This window comes from Rhagoletis zephyria, unplaced genomic scaffold (assembly GCF_001687245.7).
Source record: "Rhagoletis zephyria isolate East Lansing unplaced genomic scaffold, Rhagoletis_zephyria_1.1 Rzeph_scaffold_00186, whole genome shotgun sequence".
Lineage (NCBI taxonomy): Eukaryota > Metazoa > Arthropoda > Insecta > Diptera > Tephritidae > Rhagoletis > Rhagoletis zephyria.
The window spans coordinates 357,500-380,927 of NW_016157270.1; the positions used below are offsets into that span (position 1 = coordinate 357,500).

Genomic DNA, 23,428 nt, shown 5'->3' on the forward strand with positions numbered 1-23,428 from the left:
AAAATTTTCCACTCAATGTATAAATAGTCGATACATCGATGTTTTTTTTGAAAAACATTGAACCGGAAATTAAGTTTTTCAATTGTTCACCAAAAAATTTAAATTAATGTGCAATAATATCGGTAAAATCCTATGCAAATCGATGTATCGAACAAATATCGATACATCGAATCAAAGAAATACATCGATGACATCCCTAATGTTAGGTCAAAGTGGAATGTACAACAGAACAGGGTTGCATGAGGGAGCAAAGTGCTTTAAAAGGAAGTCACCTGGTAATATTTAATAATTCGTGCATTTCCGCTTAGTTATGACAACAAATAGCTGCTATCCACTTCAAAATCTAGATTTTGATAATTATTATCAATTATATTGATGAAATATTGATTTTTATGATGTCAATTAAAAAGAGAATTTCTGCATATTCTGTATGCGAAACAAAGCCAAGTGCCGTTAAGACCGGAAATGCCGTTTACTAACGGCCGCCATATTTCAACAAGTACAATAGCTAATCTCCGCTATAATTTTGTATTTGCTGAAAAAATCTATAGAATTTTGTGTTTAAAATGCTCACTGATTTTCAGGAATCATGGTTAACTAGTAGAAGAGGAACTTTACCAAAGATCAATGAATTGGAGTCGATAAATGTTGCAAAAACATGGTAAGTTGAAGCATAACGGAGTACACAACTGTTTTTAAAGGCGTCCTTTCACCTAAACATGTTCAGTGAAAGGTTGCGTTTAGCCATTACACAGTCGCGTAATGGCCTCCAACGCACGCTGGATCTTACACATAAGCATCAATTGGAGGCGCTATCCTTTCGTTCCATATCAGGTCTTTGCTACACTACGTTACGTGTGCACGAATTGCAAGTAAACGATTTGTTGAGTAAGCTGTGGTTTTAATTATAAGAAGTTTTCATCATATTCGATATTCTGCCTACAATAGATAGATCAGAAGCCCTGGTGGCCCAGAGCCGAGATTGGACCACAATACAGACAAGAAAGCGAAGGTATTTACATACATGTGTGATGAAAGGTTAATGCAATTTCAGAAATAAGGATCAATCTTTAAACCTAGCCGCCCGTCTACTTGCTCAGCCTCATATCGTTCGAAAAGGAAAAGGCGTCGCACAATAGAATATTCTATGCAGGACATATCGACAACAAATTACTCACAACTGTTGGACGAAACGGAAAATTTTGTGGAATGGGGAAAAATAGACGAATATGTAAATAAAACGGTTAGAATTTTTATTTTAAAAAAATTTGAACTTCACTTATCTGATTCACTTATGATATAGATGACAAAAGCAAATGGGCATAGCAGGACAACTTGTATTCATATACGCGAGATAACCATTAATGAAGTTGATATTCAAAACGAGCGCTATTCAATGGATGAGGACGAAGGATTTGGTAATGCGACAGCCGAGGAAATGACTACACTTGTACAATTGCTCTCAGGTATGGATTACTTTTTTTAAGTTAAAAAGTTCAAAAAACAAAATATTTAAAAACATTAACGCAGATACATCCGCCGCAACAGTGAAGGAAGCTAAGGCACAAAAGAGAAAGGTGAGTGCATGAAATTATGGAAATCGCTGGGTAGTATATTTTAGATATTTTTCTTTTTGTTCAAAAGGCTTTGGAAATGTCGACCATTCGTGAGAAAAGAGCAAAGTGTGCCGAAGGTAAAAATTAAGTTGCACAAAATTTTGGTCATAAATAATTATCTTTAATTTAAGATTCAGCGCACGATGTATCTCGCAGCGGTCTTGAGTACTCTAAAATTGAAATTCCACGTAGTGCTGATGCAAGAGGAAATGACATGGTCGATAATTTTATTCCTGCAATGGCAAGCAATCCAAGCCAAGAAAGTTTTGCTCAAGAGAGGTGAGTTGATGCATAGACTTATAACTTTAATGAAAAAGTATTTGAACGTGGCGATGTAATTAAAAAATGTTGTATTAGCCCGGGTTATATGCAAACTGATGCGCTGTCCATCACAGAAATGAATATAGCTGAAAAAACTAAGGAGAAGAGGTGAGGTAATAGTTTAGATAAGTTTATTTTATTTAAATGCTGAAAGTTGTTTAGTTGTGATGCCGCAAATAATACTAGCTTCGATGTGGCCATTGAAATCAACGAGCCGTTTGAAAACTGTGACACTGCAAAAGAAATTGCTAATGAAACGAACATCACTTGCAATTTTAATCAGGTATGTATTGCTCGCATTTTATGCAACTATTAATACTAAACAAAATTTTCAAACAACAGAACTGCGTCGCTTCTAGCAAATCAACGAACAAAGTTAGAAAAATAATCATGGACCAACGCATTGAACTAACGGAAACGGAAATGCGTACACAGCTACAAACTAAAATTAATTTTAGAGCAAAATTAAGAAAAGCCAGAGCTAAGGTCAATTGGATTCCGAAGCGACATTTGCCGAGTGAAAAATCTTATGAAATGATTCTGCCGTCGGCCAATAAACTACTAACCACACTCAGCCGCAAGTAATTCAAAGCTATTAATGCTCATTCAAACTCTTTTTCAAATAATGCCATATTTACCGCAGCTGTGTTACAATGAGAAACTTTAAAAGGAAGAACCATGTCACGCGCCGAAGTTTGGACAATTCTCGGATCTCTGCTGCCTATCGTAGTTTAATACGAGAAATTCTACAATGCGAAGTTACCGACGAACTTGCTACCCAAATTTATAAAAATTGGAATAATGGTGAGAAACATAAATCCATAAATAGACGCCAGAGGTTGCCTACGCCTGTGCCGGAAGACATTCATCAGGCAATTATAGAGCCCAATAATGGTATGGGAAGTGCTGTTATCAACCTTAACAATAATTTAGAACTGCCAGTTGATACTTGTGTAAGCTTTTGTATAGATGTATTAAATTTATAGTATATAATTTTTGGAATTTAGTCTCAGTCTGATGACCAAGATGAATGGGGCGCTTTTGATGTAATGGTAAAATTGTTGAATTTATGGCGTTCCAAAAATGTACTAGGAGACGAAATACCTGTGGAATATCTTTTACAGCCGGCTATACTTATACGAAAGAAAGCTGCAAAAGCGTTCGCTGCACTATTAAGTATTCAAATCAAAGAGGAAAACTGAACTTGAATTTATAAAATAATTGTATTACCTTTATTTAGAGCTTGCAGCGAGTCGATTTATTGTATTGCTGTCAGCAGAAAACTCCATACAGTTACACCACATTAAATTGGGAGCAGCTTCGAGTAAACTAATACAGAGAAATGAAGCAAATGGAATGCCGTTAAGACGTGCTAACATCGGCTATCGTATACATGCAAACTAAACGTCAGAAATACTTAACGTATTTATTGTTATTACACTTTTGTTAATATCTTTGTAGTTTATATCTTGTTGAATTTTGAAAAAGGTATATTGGAACTACTGTTGACTATATTTAAGATTGTTATTTTCTTGTTATTGCGCACAATACAAATAAAGGAAAGAAGATATATGAATTAAACTAAAAATAGAAAGTTAATATTTTAAAATAAGCTGGATCTCGCCTAGCAAGAACAAAAATGTTTCTCTTTTGCCATGGGCAAGCAAATACCTTTTATTAACTAATATTAAAATTTTCTGCTAAAAACTTTAGTTTTAAGACTTAAGTTACTTCTACGTAGTGTTAGTACAACGAATGTCAACTGTATACCTTGAAATAACTTAAATGCCTATTTGTTGTGCTAATCCTGTATAAACATGCAGTGATATAAAGCCCATTATGGAAGAAATTAGTGCCTTTATGGCAATAGTGGCCCATGGGCCAAATGTTAGCACACTCAGGAGACCTTCTAGCCAAACGCCTTTGAAGATTGTCAAAGCCAATAGTATAGTCACTAAAGGTTTCAATGTTTTGTTAAGATCATGTCTAGAGAAAAGCCACATAAGCGTTGCTGTAGTAATATGCTGCACCTGTTTTGTAAATAGTAAATAATAGTATTTGAAACAATTAGCGCTATAAAACCATATTTCATCTCACCAGCAAAACATTCGACTCCAGACATTTCAGTATATAAATCCAGCTGAATTCGGTGCCACGTGCCCCTACCCAAAGCATAATACCACGTGAAAGTATAACTTCGGCAGCGGCCCATCCTAAGCCGGTTGTAATTAATTTACTATGTCCCTTGCCAGGTATGCGTGAGAGTATTAAAGCGAACCCAAGTAGATCTGCGACATTAACAGTACCCTTTAGAAACTCCTATTTAGAAGAAAGAGTTGTTTTCTTGTAAAACAAGTAAACACATTCGCAATCAATGCACCCACCGCCAGGAAACAGAAACCCTCGCCAGATCCATTTATCGTATCAGAGTCAAAGAATGTCGCTAAAACCAGCATTTTGCATAGTTGCGTGAAAATGTAAATGCCTCCTGCCTGAATGCATTTCCAAAATGCTCCGTATTCCGAACTGAAATAATATGGAAAATTTTAGATGCATGTAGATTAGCAAGTGGATTGGCCTAAATAAGCTCTCTACTTACAGTCCCGAATACTTATAGGTAAGGTAATAAGGTACATATACCAGTGCTACACAATTTCCAAAATGATACAAAGTCATTTTACTCTCTGTTTTTTTCAGGAAAATTAGATTAACTTAACCAGTCAGTTAATAAAAAACTGCAACAGCAGGTTCGAGGTTCGACTTCGACTTCGAAAACTGATAACAGATGTCGATATTTTTTAATAGATACTTTTAAAACGATATTTTTTCGAATATCGAATGTAGTGCCTGTGCCAATCGGTAACTTTTTTCTCTGTGTTGAGTAGTGTTCATCCGATATCACCATGTACTCGATACCAGTACTCATTTTAGAGCATCGAAAGGGGTACTCGATGCTACTCAAAGTATCGCTAGAAAATACTCGATTCTACTTCTACTCAAAAGTACTCGACAAAATACTTCAAAACAGTTTTGCAATCTTTTTTAAATAAATAAATCCATCTTTTATGTGTTACAAAGATATAATTTAATGCAAAAAGGCTTTTTAATGTGAAAATATATGATTATTTTTAATATATACATACATATAGGTAAATAAATATTCTCGCAACTTTTATATGCTAGTTACAAAGATATAATTTAATGCAAAAAGGCTTTTTAATGTGAAAATATATGATTATTTTTAATATATACATACATATAGGTAAATAAATATTCTCGCAACTTTTATATGCTAGTTACAAAGATATAATTTAATGCAAAAAGGCTTTTTAATGTGAAAATATATGATTATTTTTAATATATACATACATATAGGTAAATAAATATTCTCGCAACTTTTATATGCTAGTTACAAAGATATAATTTAATGCAAAAAGGCTTTTTAATGTGAAAATATATGATTATTTTTAATATATACATACATATAGGTAAATAAATATTCTCGCAACTTTTATATGCTAGTTACAAAGATATAATTTAATTTAGAAATGGCTAATTTAATTCAGAAATGGCTTTGTGAATATGAAAATATATGCTTATTTTTAGCATAAATATGTATATAAGTATTTTTCCTGCGTAACGCAGACTATTGTTGTATGAAATAACATAAAGCTTCAGCACATGGGATACGTGTCAAACTTCATATATCGAACTTGTGGCAACCTTACTAATTTGACTAGAGTGGCATAAATTCTTCGACCGAGTACACAATGTACTCGCAACCCACCAAGTACTTGGTCACATGTATCGAAGTACTAAAAATACTCGGTACTTGGTAGACGTACTCGTGTATTTACTCATATGTACTCGTATCGTAACATCACTAGTGTTGAGACGGGGTGGAAAAATTTGCTATGAATTGAATTTTGCTGTACCAAATGAAAAGTAAAATTTTGGCAGTTGAACAACCAAACAAACGTTTGTGTGAAAGTTATATTTTTGTGTGTTGCTGAAATTGTTGAAACTTATAGTTATTTTATAACTTGCAAGTAACGTGCGCTTTTTTGTGCTTTTTCAGCTTTCATTTTCATGTTCACTCTTTATTATCGCCAAGCATGTGTACACATGTTTATAAGCTGCCAAAATATTGCCTAGCCCCATGATCCAACTACACAAGATCTGACAAGATGAAGCAAAAGAAAAAACTAAATTTCTGGCTGACGTTTGTAATTTCGGCGCCATGTTATTTTCTTTGAAAAGTAAACAACGAATATGAAAACGAAGCATAAAGAAAAAAAGGCAAGTAATTTTGTAGCACATATTTGTGCTAACCAATTTATTATTTTTGTAAGTGTTTTTGCAACCAATCACCGCGTACTTCATTTTAATAAGATTTGCACAAAAAATATTTTGAAAATGGCTTAAAAATTACTGGAATAAACCACCGACAAAATACACGTAAAGAAAGAAGCAAAAAAGAAATAGTTAACTTCAAAATTACGAACGTCACACACTTTTTTCTCAATTGCTATTACAAATGGCTGCTTCTCAACCGGTAAGATCTGTTCTAATTGGTTCATGACCTAGCCCCATGAGCTAGGTAAAATTCTAACTTTCCTATTCACCACGAGAAATGTCAAATTTTTACTTTGATCCGTCAAAATTTCCCTTTTTCTATCAATTGGCACAGGCCCTTAGAGAGAAAATATTCATTCCTATGCAGAATAACTTATAGCTAGAATGCACCGAACGTCTCATCGCGTATTTCGCTTTTTTTATTTCGGCACAGACGATATCACATATCGCTTCTGCGTTAGCTGTGTCAACTAAACAAAATGGATAGAGTAGACCCGCACGCAAGGTATTTTTGCTCTCGTTCACAACTTAAAATGCTGTATGAAAATCGGTTTTCAACGTGTCCGTGTATAAAAAATTTCAACCAAAAATACTACTGGCGATCGTGGACATAGGTTTAAGAGGTCTCTTTCTTATAACTTCTGAAGCTACCAATTTGTTGAGCGTGCGTTTATGGCCGTTAAGTATTTTAGGAATTAGCCTCAGTGTATTATGAGTTAAAGCTCAGTTAGTCAACGACGAAGCGTAAACGTAGGTTGACGTACGTAGCAGCATATCAAATTTACTGTTGATAGAGAGAGAGAAGCTATGGCAACGTCACCGCCATGCGGTGGTGAAATTTCGTTAACACGTGGAGCCCATAAGATAGATCGTGTCTGCGTCAACCTACGTCTACGCTACGTCGTTGACTGGTTGCGCTTTTGCTCGTTCTTGTGAGGACTTCGTACCGAAATTTCTTTACGAGTTCGTGTCAACCACTTCATATGATTTTCTTTGAATATTCGTAAAAAATTCGTTACAGAAATGAGATACTCCTAAAGATTTCGTTAATCTTTCGGGAACTTTGGTTTGCAGGTTTTATATTACATTTATATATGCACACATGTTTAATGAGATCAGCAAAAATTCGGTAGTCTTGGTTTTCGAGGAACGACGTTTCGATAAAAATAATAAAAAACAAAAACAAATCAGCGAAAAAACTACCAAACATCCAAATTCGAAAATGTTAAAAATAAAAACAAGTTTGGTTGGAAACAAGAACAGTGGCAATCATGCTCTAATTATGCCAAGAGCGCCATCTAGTCAACTACTAGCTGTCATTTGATTAAGTTTGCTTGACAGCTGTACGACGGAGACACGTATTACCTTGTTTAATTTTGTACGCTTTATTTTTCTTTCACGCAGAAAATGAAAATAAATTGTTGGAAAATAAGAAAGATAAATATTTACTCCATATAAGAAATAATCAATTTAATTATCAAAGTTACAATAAACACTCGACTTGTATGTCAACAGCTGCTGCGTGAGTAGCGAAAGTGCAAAGAACAACGAATGTATTTGCGTATGTATATATATGCGTAAGCGTAGATTGATGAATGTTCAACATTCATTGTTGTGAATTTTATTGACAACACATCAAATTAGAAAGGAAAGCAATAGAGGAGAGTTGCTAGGACGAAACGCCCATAGCCCCATTCGTAGATTATGAGATGCCAACACGACGTCGTCATTACCAACCAGATACTACAAAGTTCGATGCAGGATCGTATGTGGAGACCACACCACTAGTTGCACCTCAAGGTCAACAGCAACAACAACAACAACAGTACAAAAATCCGCTATTTGGCGGAGCTGTTGCTCCAACAGTCAGTGGTAACGATTCATTCGGTGGGAGTGGTGTACTGGAGTCAACCATTTTGATTGGCGACTACGCGCAGCCAAACACCAACGGTCAACAATATAACTTTAGCAATAATAATAATTCGGCAGTAGATCCAGACGATAAGTACACCAAGGCAAGTAGACAGTGGAATCTTCGCTCGATATCCACACGTTTACAGGCCAGTTCTGGCCAAGCTATACGCAACTTTATACAACAACCATTAAGTGCTGCGGCCGCCGTTGTAACTGGGAATCATCATTCGCAAGACTATAGCGGCTATAATCAAATCAGTCCATACGCAAACACACCACAAAACGTTGAAGAAATAGAAGAGGAAGACTTATTCGAAAAAGAAGAAATTTTCATTATGGCATCACGAGATCGAACGGGAGAGTTTAATAATGCGATACGTTCGCTGCAGTCGCGTAATATAACTCGCGCTGTTAATATACGCGACCCGCGCAAGGCGAAAGAGGTTCAAAGTTACTCGGAATTTATGATGGTCGCAAAATATATTGGCAAAAACATAGCAAGTGCATATGCCAAGTTGGAAAAATTGACAATGCGTGAGTATAAAATGAATAAGTGTTCTTAATTATAAATATTACTTTAACTTTTCTTTTGCAGTGGCCAAAAAGAAGAGTCTTTTTGATGATCGACCGCAAGAGATTCAAGAATTGACTTATATCATTAAAGGCGATCTAAACGCGCTCAACCAACAAATTGCTCGTCTTCAAGAAATTTCGAAAGATCAGCGTCGTACCAGCTCTGGAAAACACTTGCAATTACATTCCTCGAACATGGTGTATGCTTTACAATCTAAATTAGCCAGCATGGGCACCGACTTCAAGCAGATACTAGAAGTGCGTACAGAAAATCTCAAACAACAAAAAGCGCGTCGGGATCAATTCGGGCAGTCACCAATCGCTGCTAGCACTGTTCGCTCGAGTACAGCGAAACAGGGCTCGTTGCTGTTAAGCGAAGAGAATACGGCCGTAAGTATTGACATGGCCGCAAGTGATACAACACCATTGCTGGGTGCAGTTGGAGGTAGTGGAATACAGACGCAGCAGCAGATTGCATTATATGATGACTCCGATAGTTACGTGCAACAGCGGGCTGAGACCATGCAGAACATTGAATCGACTATTGTCGAGCTAGGCGGTATATTTCAACAATTAGCACATATGGTTAAGGAGCAAGAGGAGACTGTGGAGCGTATCGACACAAACATACAAGATGCCGAATTGAACATAGAAGCGGCGCATAGTGAAATATTAAAGTACTTCCAAAGTGTTTCGAAGAATCGCTGGCTGATGATAAAAATATTCGCAGTACTGATATTCTTTTTCATATTCTTCGTAGTTTTCCTTACATAATAACAAATATGTTTGTAACACGGCGAGTTTTTAACAAAGTTCGGAGGCGCGGTCTTTAAGTTGTGGGTTTTTAAAAACAGAAATATATAATATCCTATTCATATACATACATATATATATCACTAATATAATAATGAAATTAAGACCCCTATTGCGAATGTCAAATAGTAGTAAGCGACTTTTAGTCGATTATCGATTATCCGCGGTATTTTCAAAGTCGTTTTTTCGTTCAATAAGTGCGTGTGAATAGTTTATAGTCGCTCATCCTTCTACAAACAAAAAGTTATGGAAAAATGAGCGATAAAAAACTATTCACAGTCGCTTATTGAACGAGAAATCGACATGCACAATACCATGGAAAAGCGATAATCGAATAAGAGTCGTCTATCTACTACTAGTTGACACTGGCAATAGCGGTCTAAGTCTTTTATGCCACGTGAAAAACGATAGCTTTTAGAAGCAGCCACGTAGGGTAATTCTGCCAGTAATAAAATATTAGTTTCACTTTTTTTTTCAAAATTTTCTATAAAAAGAATTATCCTGTGTAATAAAACGAGAACCGATTTATGTTATCATAAATATATAAAAAGTTTAAAACTAAATAAAATAGAAATTGTTATTGGCGATAAGTACATGTACTTGCTTATTAATAAAGACATTCGACGGATGCTGAGCAAGCCTGATGAAAATATATCGCCGCCGAACTCTATCTGCAAAATGGCAATGGGTCGTGGAATAAAATCTAATAATAAAACATTGGCGCTTACACATATGTTAGTATTTGGCCGAGCTTCTCCTCCGATTTGTGGCGTGCGCCTGATGTGGTCACACAAAGTGGAGGGACCTATAGTTTGACTCCGACTCCGAACGGCGATTATATTTTTATGAGCTCTTTTCATGGCAGAAATGCACTCGGAGATTTGCCATTGCCTGCCGAGGGATGACCGCTGTTAAGAAAAAACCCTTCTTTCTATATTTTTTTGCGATGTTGCTTTGACAAGGGCCTGAACCCACGCGTTGCGGAGTGGAAGTGCGCACTTACCACTACACCACAGCGGCAGAAACCTAAGCAAATGTTTTTTCTTTAAACTTCAGAGATTTTACTCAATTTGTTCAAACAAATTGAAGTGAAAGGTATGCAATTTCAAGAAAAAGCAATTGCTTAGTTTTTATGCATACGGCTTAATATTTCTGGTAGGAAGCAAGAGGTCAGTATGTATAAATAAAAAGCTTTATCAGGGGAACGTGTATATATAGCAAATAAATAAAAAATACATCGTTATGAAATGTTACAGCGAATATATGTATGTAGCGCAAACCCGTTTATTGCATGTGATCTGATGCCGGATTCAATTTATAGGTCTGTGCAATCAAAGAATACTAATTGCGTCAAATTTAGTGAATCCCATTACAGTTATGTTTGTTAACATTTGAACATGTGAAAACTAGGCAGATGCTTTATATAAGCAAACTAAGAGCATTCTGATTAAAATCTTTTCAAAAATGTAAAAAGGCTAGATCGGTTTTTATGACCCCATACTAAGTAACGATATCGGCATATGAATTAAAAGAAGCTAAATCTAAGCATGTATTAAAATACATACATATATTTAAAAATCAGCTGTATGGCTAAAGAAACCAGAGAATGTTAAAACGTTCATTTTATCACTCCCTGCTGGTACGCATAATACTTTTATCTACACGCGATTAGATAGTAAAAAATTAGTTTGTATATTAAAATGTGATAAGTTTTTAATCATGTTGATAAATCTACACATGTTTAATGTACAAAACTGCTAGTGATCAATGCAAGTATTTAAGATGATCACTAAATAGATTTATATTCCATTTTGTTTTAGTTATGTTTGAAAAATCTCAATTTGGGTAGAAGTTCGTTAAATGTATGTATGTACATTTTCTTTTTGATATTATAGACTTTCATTTTCGTGCAACGCATATTTAACTACCAAAAACCAAGCTGTTAATTACTTGGTTTGTTCATATGGCTTGTAGTAAGAGCTGTATTGGTTGCTGTTGTTAATTGTAGCTTTTTGATTTCGAGATCATTAGAATGTGCTTTACCTCTACGTAGATATCAACGCATAAACCATGCTGTGAAATATACAAGAATAAAATTGCTTATAACATGTATATGTAGGCTACATTACATCATCGTACTTACCCATAAATATAGTAGAAGAAAGATATTAGGTAGATAGCCAATTTGATCCAGCCTTCACGCATGTTCTTAGTTAAGTTATCTGTACTCAGTACCGTTGTTGGATCGTATAGTCCTGCGCCTGTCATGACGGGGCGATTCTTGTAGCTATAGTGATTAAAAAAAATAATATCAATATTTATGATATATTTTTAATGCGCCATTTGATTTTCTATGCATGAGAACAGTGACGCGATGATTCATGCACAAATTTTTGCTTGGCATTCGCTTACATTTTTGATTAACTGCAAAAAACAAATGCGCTTAACAATTAAAAAAAAACCAATTTTCGCTTCCATAAGTGAAAAGCACAGGTGCTGCTAATGTAGAAATCTGTACATGCATACATATGTAGTACCACTTACCGCCATATGTGGTATGCGATTAAAGGTATATTAATACACAACGAGAACCATTCGCCACACAGTAGGAACAATAGATTGAGGAAAATATGGAGCAAATATTCCGGCAACACCAACTGAAAATAGAATTAGCATGAATTGCATTATTTTTACTTTTTATTGGTCGAGTTCAGTGACATCTTTTCAAGCTTGACGATTGTAATTTAACTTATATACATATACCACCATTAACTTACAGGATTCAGGCTGTTACATTGATCGATTGGATTCTTATAGTCCGTTTTTAGCTCATCAAAAGCGATTACATGAAATATTGCAAAAAATATTAAGAATGCATCGCCTATCAAAGCGACGATGTAGGTGAAGGCTGTGAAGTTGAAAGCCATTTTTAAGCGGTTACTGTACCAGGTGCGCGACTGGGTCAATCTTTATTCCACGCTGTAACGCTAAATTAATTTGTTGATCTTGGTTAACAAGGCAAACTTTTGATTGATGCAAGAAATAGCAATAAATTGTACCCCAAAATGATTTTTCCACAAGAGTCCAAAATACGAGGGTTTAGCAGATGACACCTTATTTAGCGTTGCCAGACAACCTTTAAAAAAGTAAGATATCAGTGATTTGCACAAAGGAGAAAAACTTAAAAAAATCCGTTTAAGAAATATTTAATAAATTTATAAGGCTTTACATATGTACATGTGTATATACATATCCGCATATATGCAATATGAAAAAAAACCAATAGGAGCGTTCCTTATCTCTCAGAAATAGTCAGAAAAGTCCGAAGTAGTCAGATTTAGTCCAAAAAGCGTTCCTTAAAGGCTCTGTTATGCATACTTGGCATTGCATGCACTGCTATACCATTTTTACGTAGAAATCAAAAACCAACAGACTTTTACGTATGTAATGCTGTGCGTTGGGTAACCGCTTACACGCGAAGCTCATTTAACGGATTCCTTATGTGACAACTCTCAAGCAATGCCAAGTATGCATAACAGAGCCTTAACTCGGAAATGAAAGCAAAAATGAGTGAGCAACAGTCAGTGAGAGTGACTCTCATCAGTCCGAAGTAGTCAGATTTAGTCAGAAGAATTTTTTCTGGCAAAATCCTGAAAAGTGTCAAACTCAACTGAATTTAAATTAACGGAAATTAAAGAATACGCTAAAAGTGAGAATAATCTAAAAAGTAAAAGAAATGAATTGAAACTGGAAGAAGGCAAAAAATAATTGATATAGCAAGTGTTTATTGTGCTTGTGCTTGTGTGAATGTGTTTTGTACATACATTTCTGTTCTTATTTGACGTTAGTTTTGTTGTTGCCATTCTTTGGACTAAAACTTTGGTTTTTTGCGTTCCATTTGCGCATTTTGCTTACGCTCTGGCATTTTGACACTTTTCAGATTTTAGTCCAAAAAGATAAGGAATGAACCTATAAGTTGAATTGTTCTACGACTCATTGCATGAGTACTGGGTACTTGTATTCGTTTACTCACATGCAACTCTACATTAATTAATGCGAAACGGAACAGCTGACTTTGACAACCACCCCAAAAAAAGGGTTAAAGAACAATAAACCCCATCTGGCTGAAAATAAGCTTTTCTTCTCAAAGGAAAATTTTAAATTGGAGTTAAAATAGAAAATTTGATATATTCAAGTATTTGAGTTATGTAGATAAGATTTATAACAAACTCGGGATCCACTTTTCAGCACAGGTATGAGGTCAAGCGTTTAGCAAATTTAGGCAAAACTGTGTATGTACTTGTTCGACCGTGAACCACACACAATTATCTTCGAGAATTAAGCACTTTCATTGAAAAAAGTTGAAGAAATCATATATAAGTATACTTCTTAGTACAATGTACTCCTCTGGTACGCTGAATTGTGTGCGTTTTTATCGCATATTAGCGGTACTCATAGTTTTTAGTTATGCAGTCACTGCAATTATTACAACAACTCAAAACGCATTGCAACCGAGCATCGATAATGCTGTAAAGGGCGAAGTAACATCAACAAAAATTAACGATATACCAGTGAGTACACGTAATGCTGACGCAGTGCTTGCAATGTGCCCCACCATGCTGAACTATGTTTTCGACAATGCGACACCACGCGATGAAGCAAATGCTGGCACTTTCGAAGAGTATACATCATTGGACACTGGCCTGGGCGAAAATGTTGATTCACTGTCCTGTTTGGCTGCCTGTTGTAAAAAGGCGCGTACCAATGATACCTGTAATTTGGTTTTCATCTACAAGCGGAAATGTTACCATGTACGCTGCATCAGCAATGAGGGCTGCATGCCCAAACAACGGCCGCTGGGAAAGGATCGTCTGCAAATGATGCTGGTTAGTCCGGTTCGAAAGCATGGTATTGATGATGACAACATAACTTGGATGGAAGTAATTAAGGCAATGAAGAGCAATGGTGATGATTTTGATTTGATGCCTTCAGAAGGTATAAGTGGGGCTGAGCGACAGTCGAATCCTTTGAGGTTTTGGAATAAACAACATAAATTTCGATACTTTGGAAATCAAGTTAGTACACAAAGATTTCTCGCACACATGTCTTTAAAAACACTAATAAAATAATTTTAAATAGGAACCTGCATCCTATGATGAAGAGGATTTCCCTATAGCCGAAAAACGTGTAAAGCAGATGCTGTTGCCCCTGTCAGGGAACAGCGACGACCTGTCTTACTTTGGTGTAAATTCTGCGCCTGAAATAAATAAGTACGTAACATGCGAACTAGATTTATCTGATATGGGCGCAAATACACGTTGCGGGCCCAAAGAAGAATGTGTTCCTATACGGTCGAATTCAGCAACTGGTGTTTGCCAGTGTCTTGCTGGGCTTGTGCGTAATCAACAGCATGAATGTATGCCATCCGAAACATCGGCGGCTGATTATCCTATAATGGAAGAAATACTCTCACACCGACTCCCAATATCTGAAGCTGCATCAGAGTTGTCACCAACAGTAGTTGAGCAGAACAACGACTCGGACGCTGAACATGTTAGCGGCACCACCGTTAAAGCAGAGGCTGATAAAAAATTGATAGTTTCAGTAGTATCGAAGGAGGTGCAATTGCCGGAGAAAGAGGTGACACTAGCAGCATTCACTGTGCCCGATGAGGTTTCCAGTGCTAGTAAATATAAGTACTTGTGGACGCTAATAACCCAACCTAAAGGACCAATGAATGGCACCATTTCCGATCAGAGTCAATCAAAAGTTAAACTCTCAAATCTTTCTGAAGGCTTGTATATCTTCAAGGTATCGGTGACCGGTGACAATGGCACATATGGAGAAGCTTTAGCCAATGTAACAGTGCTGCCGGAAAAACGCATAAATCGTGTACCGCAAGTAGTGATTAAGCCGAAGGAACAAACCATACGACAACCAATCAATAATGCCATATTAGATGGCAGCACAAGCATCGATGACGATAAAATTATTAGCTGGCACTGGGAAGTGGTACAAGGTCCCATTGGTTATCAACCTAAATTGCCAGAGGTGAATACACTGCAGCTAACCGATCTTACCTCACCTGGAAATTACACTTTTAAATTAACCGTATCCGATTCCGATAATGTGACGAATTCGACAACGGCAAATATAACGGTGCTTAAAGGCACTGATTACCCACCTGTGGCCAATGCGGGTTAGTGTCCAAATTTATGAAGATATTTTTATGTAGTAGCAAAAAATTTTATACTTCCTAAGGTGATGCTGTAATTTTACACCTACCCAACAATAATGTTACTCTGAATGGCACCGCGAGCACCGACGACCACGAAATCGTAGCATGGGAGTGGACCAAAGATGCAGGCGATGACACTAAAGCTGTTGATATGCAGAACACGCGCACACCTTACTTACAGGTAGTTTTATATTATATAGTTAAAAAAAAAACTTACTATCAGACTTCCGAAATTTTTTTATTGCATATTTAAAAATAATTCTATATTTTTTGTAGCTTTCTAATTTAGAGGAAGGCATCTATATGTTCGTTCTAAAAGTAACCGATGGCAGTGGTCAATCCAGCACTGCCAAAGTCCATGTATTGGTGAAAGCGCAAACGAACACACCACCGGTTGCTGTGGCGGGTGGAAATCAGGTAATGAATTAAGAACTATCTGTGGCCAAGGTTAATAGATAATTATTTTTTATTAACTACCCTGCAGACCATAAATTTACCCCGCAACTGGGTTATACTAAATGGTTCGGCCTCAACCGATGATATACGCATAAAAAGTTACTTTTGGAAACAGAACTCTGGACCGAATACAGCCGCGCTTGCGAATAACACTGCGGTGGTGAGTATAATAGCCTTTAATTTTTTATTGAATTTAATAATAATAAAAATTTATGGAAAGGCCACCAACGCTACATCTTTAACACTCGGCTTGTATGAATTTGTTTTAAGCGTGGTCGACGAAGATAACAATACAGCTACCGATAGTGTTTGGATAAAGGTTGTGCAAGGTGAATTACTCATAAATATGTGCATGTTAAAAACAAATGCAATTATGATTTGCTTTAAACTCTCCTTAGAAAAAAATGCACCGCCTGTAGCCAACGCGGGTGGTGACAAAAGTGTTACATTACCGCTTTCTGCGCTCTACTTGAATGGCTCTTCTTCTTCGGATGACTTGGCTGTGGAGCGTTATGTATGGACGCGTGAGGAAAATAGCTTGGCAGCCGGTGTTGTCGTAGGCGATAGTGATAAAAAGGCTGTATTGATTGTACGTAAATTTAATTTTTTTAACCGCAGATTTTCTTTTTTCGATTAAGAAATGTGCGCAATTTCGCTGCGGGGTTTTGGGGTTCTATTTTAATTAAAATTCGAGTCAAGTATGTATCTTATATTTTAGCTAACGAACCTTGTTCATGGCCGCTATGTTTTCAAATTGACTGTTTACGACGAACAAGGATTATCCAGCAGCGATATAGTCAGTATTATAGTGCATCCTGACCCGCTGCTTATGAACTTGGTTCAATTAACATTGCCTATGGATGCATCTGTGCTGACTCAATCTGAGTTGAATTCGATTGTGCAAAAAATTAGCTTACTTTTGGGTGACATGAAAATAATTGTACGCGAGCTTAAATGCGATGGACGACGCGCAGATTCAACGATTCTAGTTTTCTATGTAGAGGTGTGCTTTTTGTACTTAATTTAATATTAACTAATGATTTACTAATACTTTCATTTCTCTGTCTTATCAAGTCCACCGGTTCCGATGGGAAAAGTCTACCTGTTAGTGGTTTGACGGTTGAGCAACTACTCAAAGATAAGTTGCAGCGCGATGCGGGTCTACTGGGCACCGATTTTACAGATATACGCACAACTGTGTGTCAGAATAAATGCTCAGGTCATGGTGTTTGTAATCCCACATCCCGCGCATGCACTTGCGAGGCATTCTGGATGCCATCAATAACATACTACTGGGGCATAGAGGAGGCCAATTGTGGTAAGTTGGTGTGGGGCATATACAATTTAAGAAATATTTTAACTAACTACTAAATGCTTATTTCTTTTTTTCTACAGATTGGTCCATTTTATATGTCTTTGTTGGAGTAATTATGAGCTTTCTACTGCTATCCGGCTTATTTTGGGGCATCACGTGTGCCTGCAGACAATCGAAAAAACCACCGAAACGACCAAAGTTACAAAAGTATTCATTAATTGGCAATAATGATGAGGAGGCACCACAATGTTAGTTTTTTAACATTGTATTTACTAGTTTAAATTGATTATTGTTTATTAATATCTGCATGATATTTTTCAGTTTGTCGCACAACATCGCTGAGCGATTCTGAGACGGATTCCGATGTGCTCTTCGAAACACGCACAAAACCAAATGGTATTCTACGTTCTAGCAACGCAGCAAAACATAGCAAACATCATAGCCATGCACCAAATAAATATGCCATAACTAAATTAGGTCGGAAAGTAAAGACGTAAATGAGTGTGATAATTGTTCCTTCAGCTGTGTACTTTCTTTGTAACTTTGTTTCTGTATGGATATAAGGGTCTGCATACACAAATAAGCTAAGATACATTTTATTTTTTAAGCCAAAACTGTGTTAAACAAATGCACTACAATGCAGGCATCTTAAAGGTCTTTAATATGATTTTGAAATTCTATTTAAGATGCATATTATTATTCTATATTTTTATTCATACATGCATACATATTAGGGATGTTTCGAATGTCATATTTTTCATAATGGCGAATGCGAATGCATATTTTCGGTATGCGATTGTGCGAATGCGAATGTTAGGAATGACATTAAAAAAGCTATAATCAACTGAAGTCATCGTTTTTATTACGTAAAAATTATGTAAATTATTAGAACATTGAACGAGTGCTTAACCTATATCTAATAGTCGAAGTTCAAGAGGGACATATTACATTTTCAAAAAAAAAAAAAAAAAATAATTTTGCTGCCATTTCTCCCATGAGGCGATTTCTTAGAGGCTCATATATAAGGCCGGCTGCACTGAACAATTGCTCACTTGGAACGCTAGCGGGTGGAGTGCTCAAATAGTATTTGCGGGCCAGATCTGTCAATTTATCGTATTTGTGGTTAGTTTTCCACCAATCTAGAGGATTTTCACTGAGATGGGCTCGTTTTTCTTTATGATAGGCCTTCAATTGAGCATAATTTTACATTTTTTTTTTGCCTCCAGATTCTACATCCGAGCCTTCACTTTCGCTGCAGGAATCTAAAATTATTTCTAGGTTGCTTATAAGATTTTTAGCAGCAGGCCCATCAATGTTGCTTATATACTAATTAAGCGTTTAGCAACTGATGCTAAAAACCGGTTGTTGTCCGCACCCTGGTTAGACAGACTTAGAGCCAATTTAAAAATATTACAGTAGGCTCTCTGCTCATGTACATACACATTCGCATTCGCAAAACATTCGTATCAGTTGATGCGAATGCGAATGTGTACAATGATGCGAATCATTCGCATAACGAATGCATATGCAAATATTCGTTACATCCCTGATACATATGTATACATACGTATTTTTAGTAAAACCGTAAAGCACTGAAAGCATTCCGCACATTATTAAGTATTAATCTGTTTATATTTTATGTATATCTACGTATATTTTTATATTTATGCATTATCATGATATACATATGTATTGTCCTATGCTCCATATGCATTTTTATATTTATTTATTAAGAACAAAAAGTCAACAAAACGTGCTTTTTCTAACACGTTGTAAATGTGTATGTAGTGTAATCGAGTCTAATGAAAAACAATTATACAATAGCTCTTTATGTATGATGAATGTACTTATAAAGATGAAACATTAAACTATTTACTTGAATAGTGTAAAACCACAAATGCTTTGATTTTCATTTTTTTTTCTGTTTTACAAGCATTAATTTTCCGGTGTATTTCTTTGTATTTATATACATTTTTAATAATTTGTAAATTAGTAACTAGAAAATTTTCGTTTAAAATTATAATACAAATTCTTATTGTAAACATCGTAGAGTGGATGCTTTCGCACTACATATTCGAAGTGTAGCCACTCGCCGGCTATGGCACAGATGCCCAGAAAATAACCAATGCCAAGCGCTATAAATGAGCTCCATATCTTTGGCAAATCCATTACTGCCTCTTCTGGTGTACGTTCCTCTGCGGGGAGCTCGGCAATGGCATCCTTTAGCCATTTGGCGGTGAGACCTATTTATGAAAGTGGTATAGTAGAATTTAAATGGGTTTAGTAAAAAAAAAAATATACATACGCTGGATGTCGCGGAAGTAACACATTTCTAAAGCGTGTGTTTTAGTGTCTTCGACTTACCTCCTTCACTGAGCCGTCTCAAATATTTATTCACATTCGGCTGTAGTGGCGAATTCTTCTCCAAACCCAAAGACACTGGCATTTGTATGACACACTCACGCATTATATGCAATACAACTTCGGCTATTTGTTGCTGCTCGCGGCGCTGTGCGCCTTTCATGCGTAAGTACCGCAAAAAATATTCATTATCGAAATAAGCATATTCACCTTTAGTAATGCGGTCAGTCTGTAAGTAAATAGCATTTTTTATAAAACAAATTGAATAGGCATTAAAAGAGAGTTAAAGCATTTAAAAAAGTATTTCGCTTCTACTCACCACACTTTCAATATCATCCACTATTTCCATTTTTTCTCCAATTTCTTGAGCCACCTCATCGAATGACTCCACAAAGAATTGCTTATTCTCCTCAACCCAAGCAGTGCTGGTTACATAGCTCTTGGACAGCTCTTCCAGGGTGTCAATAGTAATACTAAAGCAAAAACAAAGTAAAAGTAAAAAAAAAAACAAAACAATCATAAGCTCTAAATAGCCAAGCGCCGAATGATTTTACCGCGCTGTTGGATTCGCCAGAATCGCAGTTAAACTCGCTCGATAGATGACCGTTAGCAAAATGCAATAGAGCCAATACCAGCCAGTGAGCACGCGTATACTCCAAATACGCGGTAGGCGTGGCAATGAAACATACATTAACATGCTGTAGGTGTAGAGCAAACAATTTGAGTATTCATCGAAGAGATCCACATTACGTTGTGGTAGTGATTTCAAACGGCTCAGATAACGACGAAAATGTACGTCCCGAAAAAGTTTAGCATCGAAACTGTGACAAGGCCGTGAGAGCCCTTTACTGCGCCATTCTGTCCAATTTAAAATGCGATGAGATGAACGAATGCGACGCTGTAGTAGTATGGCGTGTAGACTGGATATTATATAGAAAACTGTGCCCACAATGAATAGGGATAGAAGTACACCAGCCCACATGCCGCCACTAGAGGACGATATAGCGACGGAAACGGTATGGAATTGGAAAAGTTAAAAGGCAAAAAAAAAGATAAACAAAAAACGGTTTTATTCACCTGAACGGCTGTATTAGGGTGCGCCAGCTATCATCCTGCGAGGACTCAGGTGTCAGAAATGTTAAACATTCGAAGCTATGAGGCCAAGAGAGATCCATAACGGAGGCATAGAGTTTATACATATGCAAATTACCAATGGCGAGACGTGCACTGCGATGCGCCTAAAAAAACATAGCCAGGAAATGGTCGCGAATTTGAAAAAAAGGTCACGCACTATTCTACTGGGAATAAGAAATTATTTTAATAGAAGTAAATAGATACATCATTTATACTGCCGAGTTTATACATATAAAAAACTTTCCATCGAAGAAAGCCAGATCAAATAGCAGCACTACTCAATTTATGTAGCACCGCGAGGTAGTCATAAAGTTTCGGACACGCCCAGTATCAATTACCGGGAGTTGCTCAGGGTTTGTTACTGTGAACCAATATACTTCAATATTCGCCTCGGGAAAACGGCAGTACTGTTAGAAAGTGCCCATCTCGTCATGCTCCAGGCAACTGCCACAAAAAGGATTAGATATGGGTGTTTTTGTTGTTGTAGCGACACTATTAAGCCCCGCTTACTGCGGTTTGGCCATCAATCATTGTCGTTGAGCTCAACTAACGGTAGACTAACAAAACGAGCAGTTTCTATAGGACCGGACCAAAGGGAGAGGATAAGTAGCTGTTGAGATGGCTAAAGTATCCAGACCGTAACTGGCCAGAGCAAGGCGGGTCTTTCTTGGCAGTTGAAGCTCCAAGTCAGACACAGGTGGTGACTGGGCTCCCTATAAATGCCGTTGATCGCACCTCGGTACGTCATCGGGTCCAGTGGTTCGACGATGTAAGTCTGGACCACGTCCAAGTATACGAATAGATACCCCCTTACTTGCCTGGGTGGAGGCTCCTCCTCTAGCAAGGGTCTGTTGGGGTGTTTACGTATGTGTAATCCCACCAGAAACTGTTTGCTTAGCATTTTGTTGTGCTCCCTTACGGGACGCATTTGACCCTCGTTCAGATAACATCAGAAGGCATTCTGCCGCCTCCGGAGTGCGGACTTTACATTTTTGACAACTGCGGTTGTGTGCGCGGCTAAGGCGAGAAGGCTATCAAAGGGAACCCCTAAAAATGTCGGGCTGTTCGCCGTCGGAATTTGCGTACCATTGACGTGAATGCGTAGTTGGAGCCGGACCTCCTTCGTCCAGGTGGTGAAGAGGGTCACCGTTGATTTCGTTGGGGCTCCTTGCAGTGGAGAAGCGAGAAAGCTCGCAAAGATAGCGGTTTACTTTTGAACAGAGGTTATTAGGATATTCCCTCCGGTGGCTGAGGGAGTTTCGAAATGTAGAAGCAAAACAGTAAGGGGAGAGGATACCACCTCGTGAAACCCCTTGTTTGATTCTTCTAGGTCTTGAGGTTTGATTTAGAAAGATTACTGACGACTGTCGACCACCGTTTGAGTCCCTGTGGGAGAGAGGAAGCCTTAATGTCTTCTAGCAGCGTGGAATGACAAGCCGTTTGACAAGTCGAGCGCTACTAAAACTATTCTCTCACAGGGGCGCTTACGGTTTAGGCCAAGAGTTATCTGGGTTTTTATGACATTAAGTGCTGTTGTTGTGCTGTGCACTTTACGGAAACCATGCTGATGCTTCGCTGGGGTCAGGTAGTGTGTGACGTCAGATAGGAGCAGGGCCTCAAGTGGCTTCGCGACCGGGGAAAGGGGTGCTATCGGGTGATATGAGTCTCCTTTGTTGGCGGGTTTCCCTGCTTTCATCAGTGGGACCACTCTCCCGATTTCCACACATCGGGAATGATGAGAGTGGATATTAACGGGTTGAGGACCTCGGTGAGATATGCTACTCCAGCGGCTCCCAAATGTTTCAGCATCAGCACATTCCGTCGTTTCCAATGGCCTTGGAGGCTTTCGCCTTCTCGATGGCCACCTTGATTTAACCGCTGGTGATGTTTAGCCTTATCTAACGAAGGATGCATTGTGAATTGCAGGCTAAAATAGCTCGCGCAATTCATCGGGTCCGACGAAGCGCGACCACCGAATCGCCGTAGTAATAGATATGACGAGGTACGAATAGCGATTACGCGGCTGAAAAACAACAAAGCTGCTGGAGCTGACGGCCTGCCAGCCGAGCTATTCAAGTACGGCGGCGAGGAGCTGATGAGGTGCATGCATCAGCTCGTATGCAGAATATGGTCAGATGAACGCATGCCCGACGACTGGAATTTAAGTGTGCTCTGCCCAATCCACAAGAAAGGCGACCCCGCCATACGCGCCAACTACCGCGGAATTAGCCTTCTAAGCATAGGTTACAAGGTCTTATCGAGCGTATTGTGCGAAAGACTGAAGCCCACCGTCAACGAGCTGATTGGACCTTATCAGTGTGGCTTTAGGCC

General features: G+C 37.6%; 6 protein-coding genes across 17 annotated transcripts in view; 3 read left to right on the top strand and 3 right to left on the bottom strand.

The window, feature by feature from the left end:
* Window positions 1-102: 102 nt before the first annotated feature.
* On the top strand, window positions 103-3,489 carry c(2)M (crossover suppressor on 2 of Manheim). Of its 10 annotated transcripts, none has more exons than XM_017609076.1 (15): window positions 103-275; window positions 585-661; window positions 728-888; window positions 949-1,012; window positions 1,081-1,243; window positions 1,304-1,466; window positions 1,531-1,577; window positions 1,645-1,693; window positions 1,748-1,895; window positions 1,974-2,045; window positions 2,100-2,220; window positions 2,280-2,518; window positions 2,581-2,890; window positions 2,945-3,113; window positions 3,178-3,489. In XM_017609076.1, exons 1-15 carry the CDS (start codon window positions 240-242, stop codon window positions 3,339-3,341), a joined length of 1,983 nt encoding a protein of 660 aa, XP_017464565.1. In that variant the 5' UTR covers window positions 103-239; the 3' UTR covers window positions 3,342-3,489. The 10 variants fall into 10 exon arrangements, with proteins under 10 accessions (XP_017464565.1, XP_017464564.1, XP_017464566.1 ...); XM_017609075.1 differs by having other exon boundaries at window positions 728-872; window positions 1,062-1,243; XM_017609077.1 differs by having other exon boundaries at window positions 728-872; window positions 1,062-1,243; window positions 2,100-2,196; window positions 2,268-2,518.
* Window positions 3,189-4,713, bottom strand: LOC108357974 (transmembrane protein 147). 2 transcript variants are annotated; one of them, XM_017609086.1, is made up of 5 exons: window positions 4,537-4,713; window positions 4,322-4,463; window positions 4,035-4,256; window positions 3,708-3,967; window positions 3,189-3,266 (listed from the first exon to the last, which is right to left on the bottom strand). In XM_017609086.1, the coding sequence occupies exons 1-4, from the start codon at window positions 4,611-4,613 to the stop codon at window positions 3,719-3,721; spliced, it is 690 nt and encodes a 229-aa protein (XP_017464575.1). In that variant the 5' UTR covers window positions 4,614-4,713; the 3' UTR covers window positions 3,189-3,266; window positions 3,708-3,718. The 2 variants fall into 2 exon arrangements, with proteins under 2 accessions (XP_017464575.1, XP_017464574.1); XM_017609085.1 differs by lacking the exon at window positions 3,189-3,266 and having other exon boundaries at window positions 3,580-3,967.
* Window positions 4,714-7,593: 2,880 nt separating this feature from the next.
* On the top strand, window positions 7,594-10,248 carry Syx5 (syntaxin 5). Of its 2 annotated transcripts, none has more exons than XM_017609088.1 (2): window positions 7,594-8,741; window positions 8,872-10,248. In XM_017609088.1, the coding sequence occupies exons 1-2, from the start codon at window positions 8,003-8,005 to the stop codon at window positions 9,552-9,554; spliced, it is 1,422 nt and encodes a 473-aa protein (XP_017464577.1). In that variant the 5' UTR covers window positions 7,594-8,002; the 3' UTR covers window positions 9,555-10,248. The 2 variants fall into 2 exon arrangements, with proteins under 2 accessions (XP_017464577.1, XP_017464576.1); XM_017609087.1 differs by having other exon boundaries at window positions 7,604-8,741; window positions 8,803-10,243.
* An 885-nt stretch (window positions 10,249-11,133) lies between these two features.
* cni (protein cornichon) lies at window positions 11,134-12,742 on the bottom strand. The gene is made up of 5 exons (XM_017609089.1): window positions 12,653-12,742; window positions 12,371-12,580; window positions 12,138-12,250; window positions 11,737-11,880; window positions 11,134-11,666 (listed from the first exon to the last, which is right to left on the bottom strand). Exons 2-5 carry the CDS (start codon window positions 12,518-12,520, stop codon window positions 11,639-11,641), a joined length of 435 nt encoding a protein of 144 aa, XP_017464578.1. The 5' UTR covers window positions 12,521-12,580; window positions 12,653-12,742; the 3' UTR covers window positions 11,134-11,638.
* Window positions 12,743-13,595: 853 nt separating this feature from the next.
* LOC108357978 (dyslexia-associated protein KIAA0319-like protein) lies at window positions 13,596-18,400 on the top strand. Its single transcript, XM_017609090.1, has 11 exons — window positions 13,596-14,668; window positions 14,733-15,792; window positions 15,855-16,012; window positions 16,108-16,248; window positions 16,316-16,447; window positions 16,508-16,616; window positions 16,686-16,876; window positions 17,006-17,290; window positions 17,362-17,605; window positions 17,683-17,850; window positions 17,924-18,400. Exons 1-11 carry the CDS (start codon window positions 13,991-13,993, stop codon window positions 18,097-18,099), a joined length of 3,342 nt encoding a protein of 1,113 aa, XP_017464579.1. The 5' UTR covers window positions 13,596-13,990; the 3' UTR covers window positions 18,100-18,400.
* A 195-nt stretch (window positions 18,401-18,595) lies between these two features.
* Ir68a (Ionotropic receptor 68a) overlaps window positions 18,596-23,428 on the bottom strand; it is a 6,893-nt gene continuing 2,060 nt past the window's right edge. Inside the window, exons 5-9 of the mRNA XM_017609054.1 lie at window positions 21,041-21,201; window positions 20,518-20,952; window positions 20,283-20,436; window positions 19,967-20,192; window positions 18,596-19,845 (exon numbers count right to left, since the gene is read on the bottom strand). Coding sequence (XP_017464543.1) covers window positions 19,592-19,845; window positions 19,967-20,192; window positions 20,283-20,436; window positions 20,518-20,952; window positions 21,041-21,201 — 1,230 coding nt within the window. The 3' untranslated portion in view covers window positions 18,596-19,591. The remainder of the gene's footprint in view (window positions 19,846-19,966; window positions 20,193-20,282; window positions 20,437-20,517; window positions 20,953-21,040; window positions 21,202-23,428) is intronic.

Coding starts and splice junctions, on each gene's coding strand:
- LOC108357974 (XM_017609086.1), bottom strand. CDS start 4,613: ATGACTTTGTATCATTTTGGAAATTGTGTAGCACTGGTATATGTACCT. Junction 4,464..4,536: donor ACCTATAAGTATTCGGGACT/GTAAGTAGAGAG, acceptor ATATTATTTCAG/TTCGGAATACGGAGCATTTT. Junction 4,257..4,321: donor AGGGTTTCTGTTTCCTGGCG/GTGGGTGCATTG, acceptor TCTTCTAAATAG/GAGTTTCTAAAGGGTACTGT.
- Syx5 (XM_017609087.1), top strand. CDS start 8,003: ATGCCAACACGACGTCGTCATTACCAACCAGATACTACAAAGTTCGAT. Junction 8,742..8,802: donor GTTGGAAAAATTGACAATGC/GTGAGTATAAAA, acceptor TTTCTTTTGCAG/TGGCCAAAAAGAAGAGTCTT.
- cni (XM_017609089.1), bottom strand. CDS start 12,520: ATGGCTTTCAACTTCACAGCCTTCACCTACATCGTCGCTTTGATAGGC. Junction 11,881..12,137: donor ATCGCATACCACATATGGCG/GTAAGTGGTACT, acceptor TAATCACTATAG/CTACAAGAATCGCCCCGTCA. Junction 11,667..11,736: donor TTCTTCTACTATATTTATGG/GTAAGTACGATG, acceptor TATATTTCACAG/CATGGTTTATGCGTTGATAT.
- LOC108357978 (XM_017609090.1), top strand. CDS start 13,991: ATGTACTCCTCTGGTACGCTGAATTGTGTGCGTTTTTATCGCATATTA. Junction 16,617..16,685: donor TTGGATAAAGGTTGTGCAAG/GTGAATTACTCA, acceptor AACTCTCCTTAG/AAAAAAATGCACCGCCTGTA. Junction 17,291..17,361: donor TTCTAGTTTTCTATGTAGAG/GTGTGCTTTTTG, acceptor TGTCTTATCAAG/TCCACCGGTTCCGATGGGAA.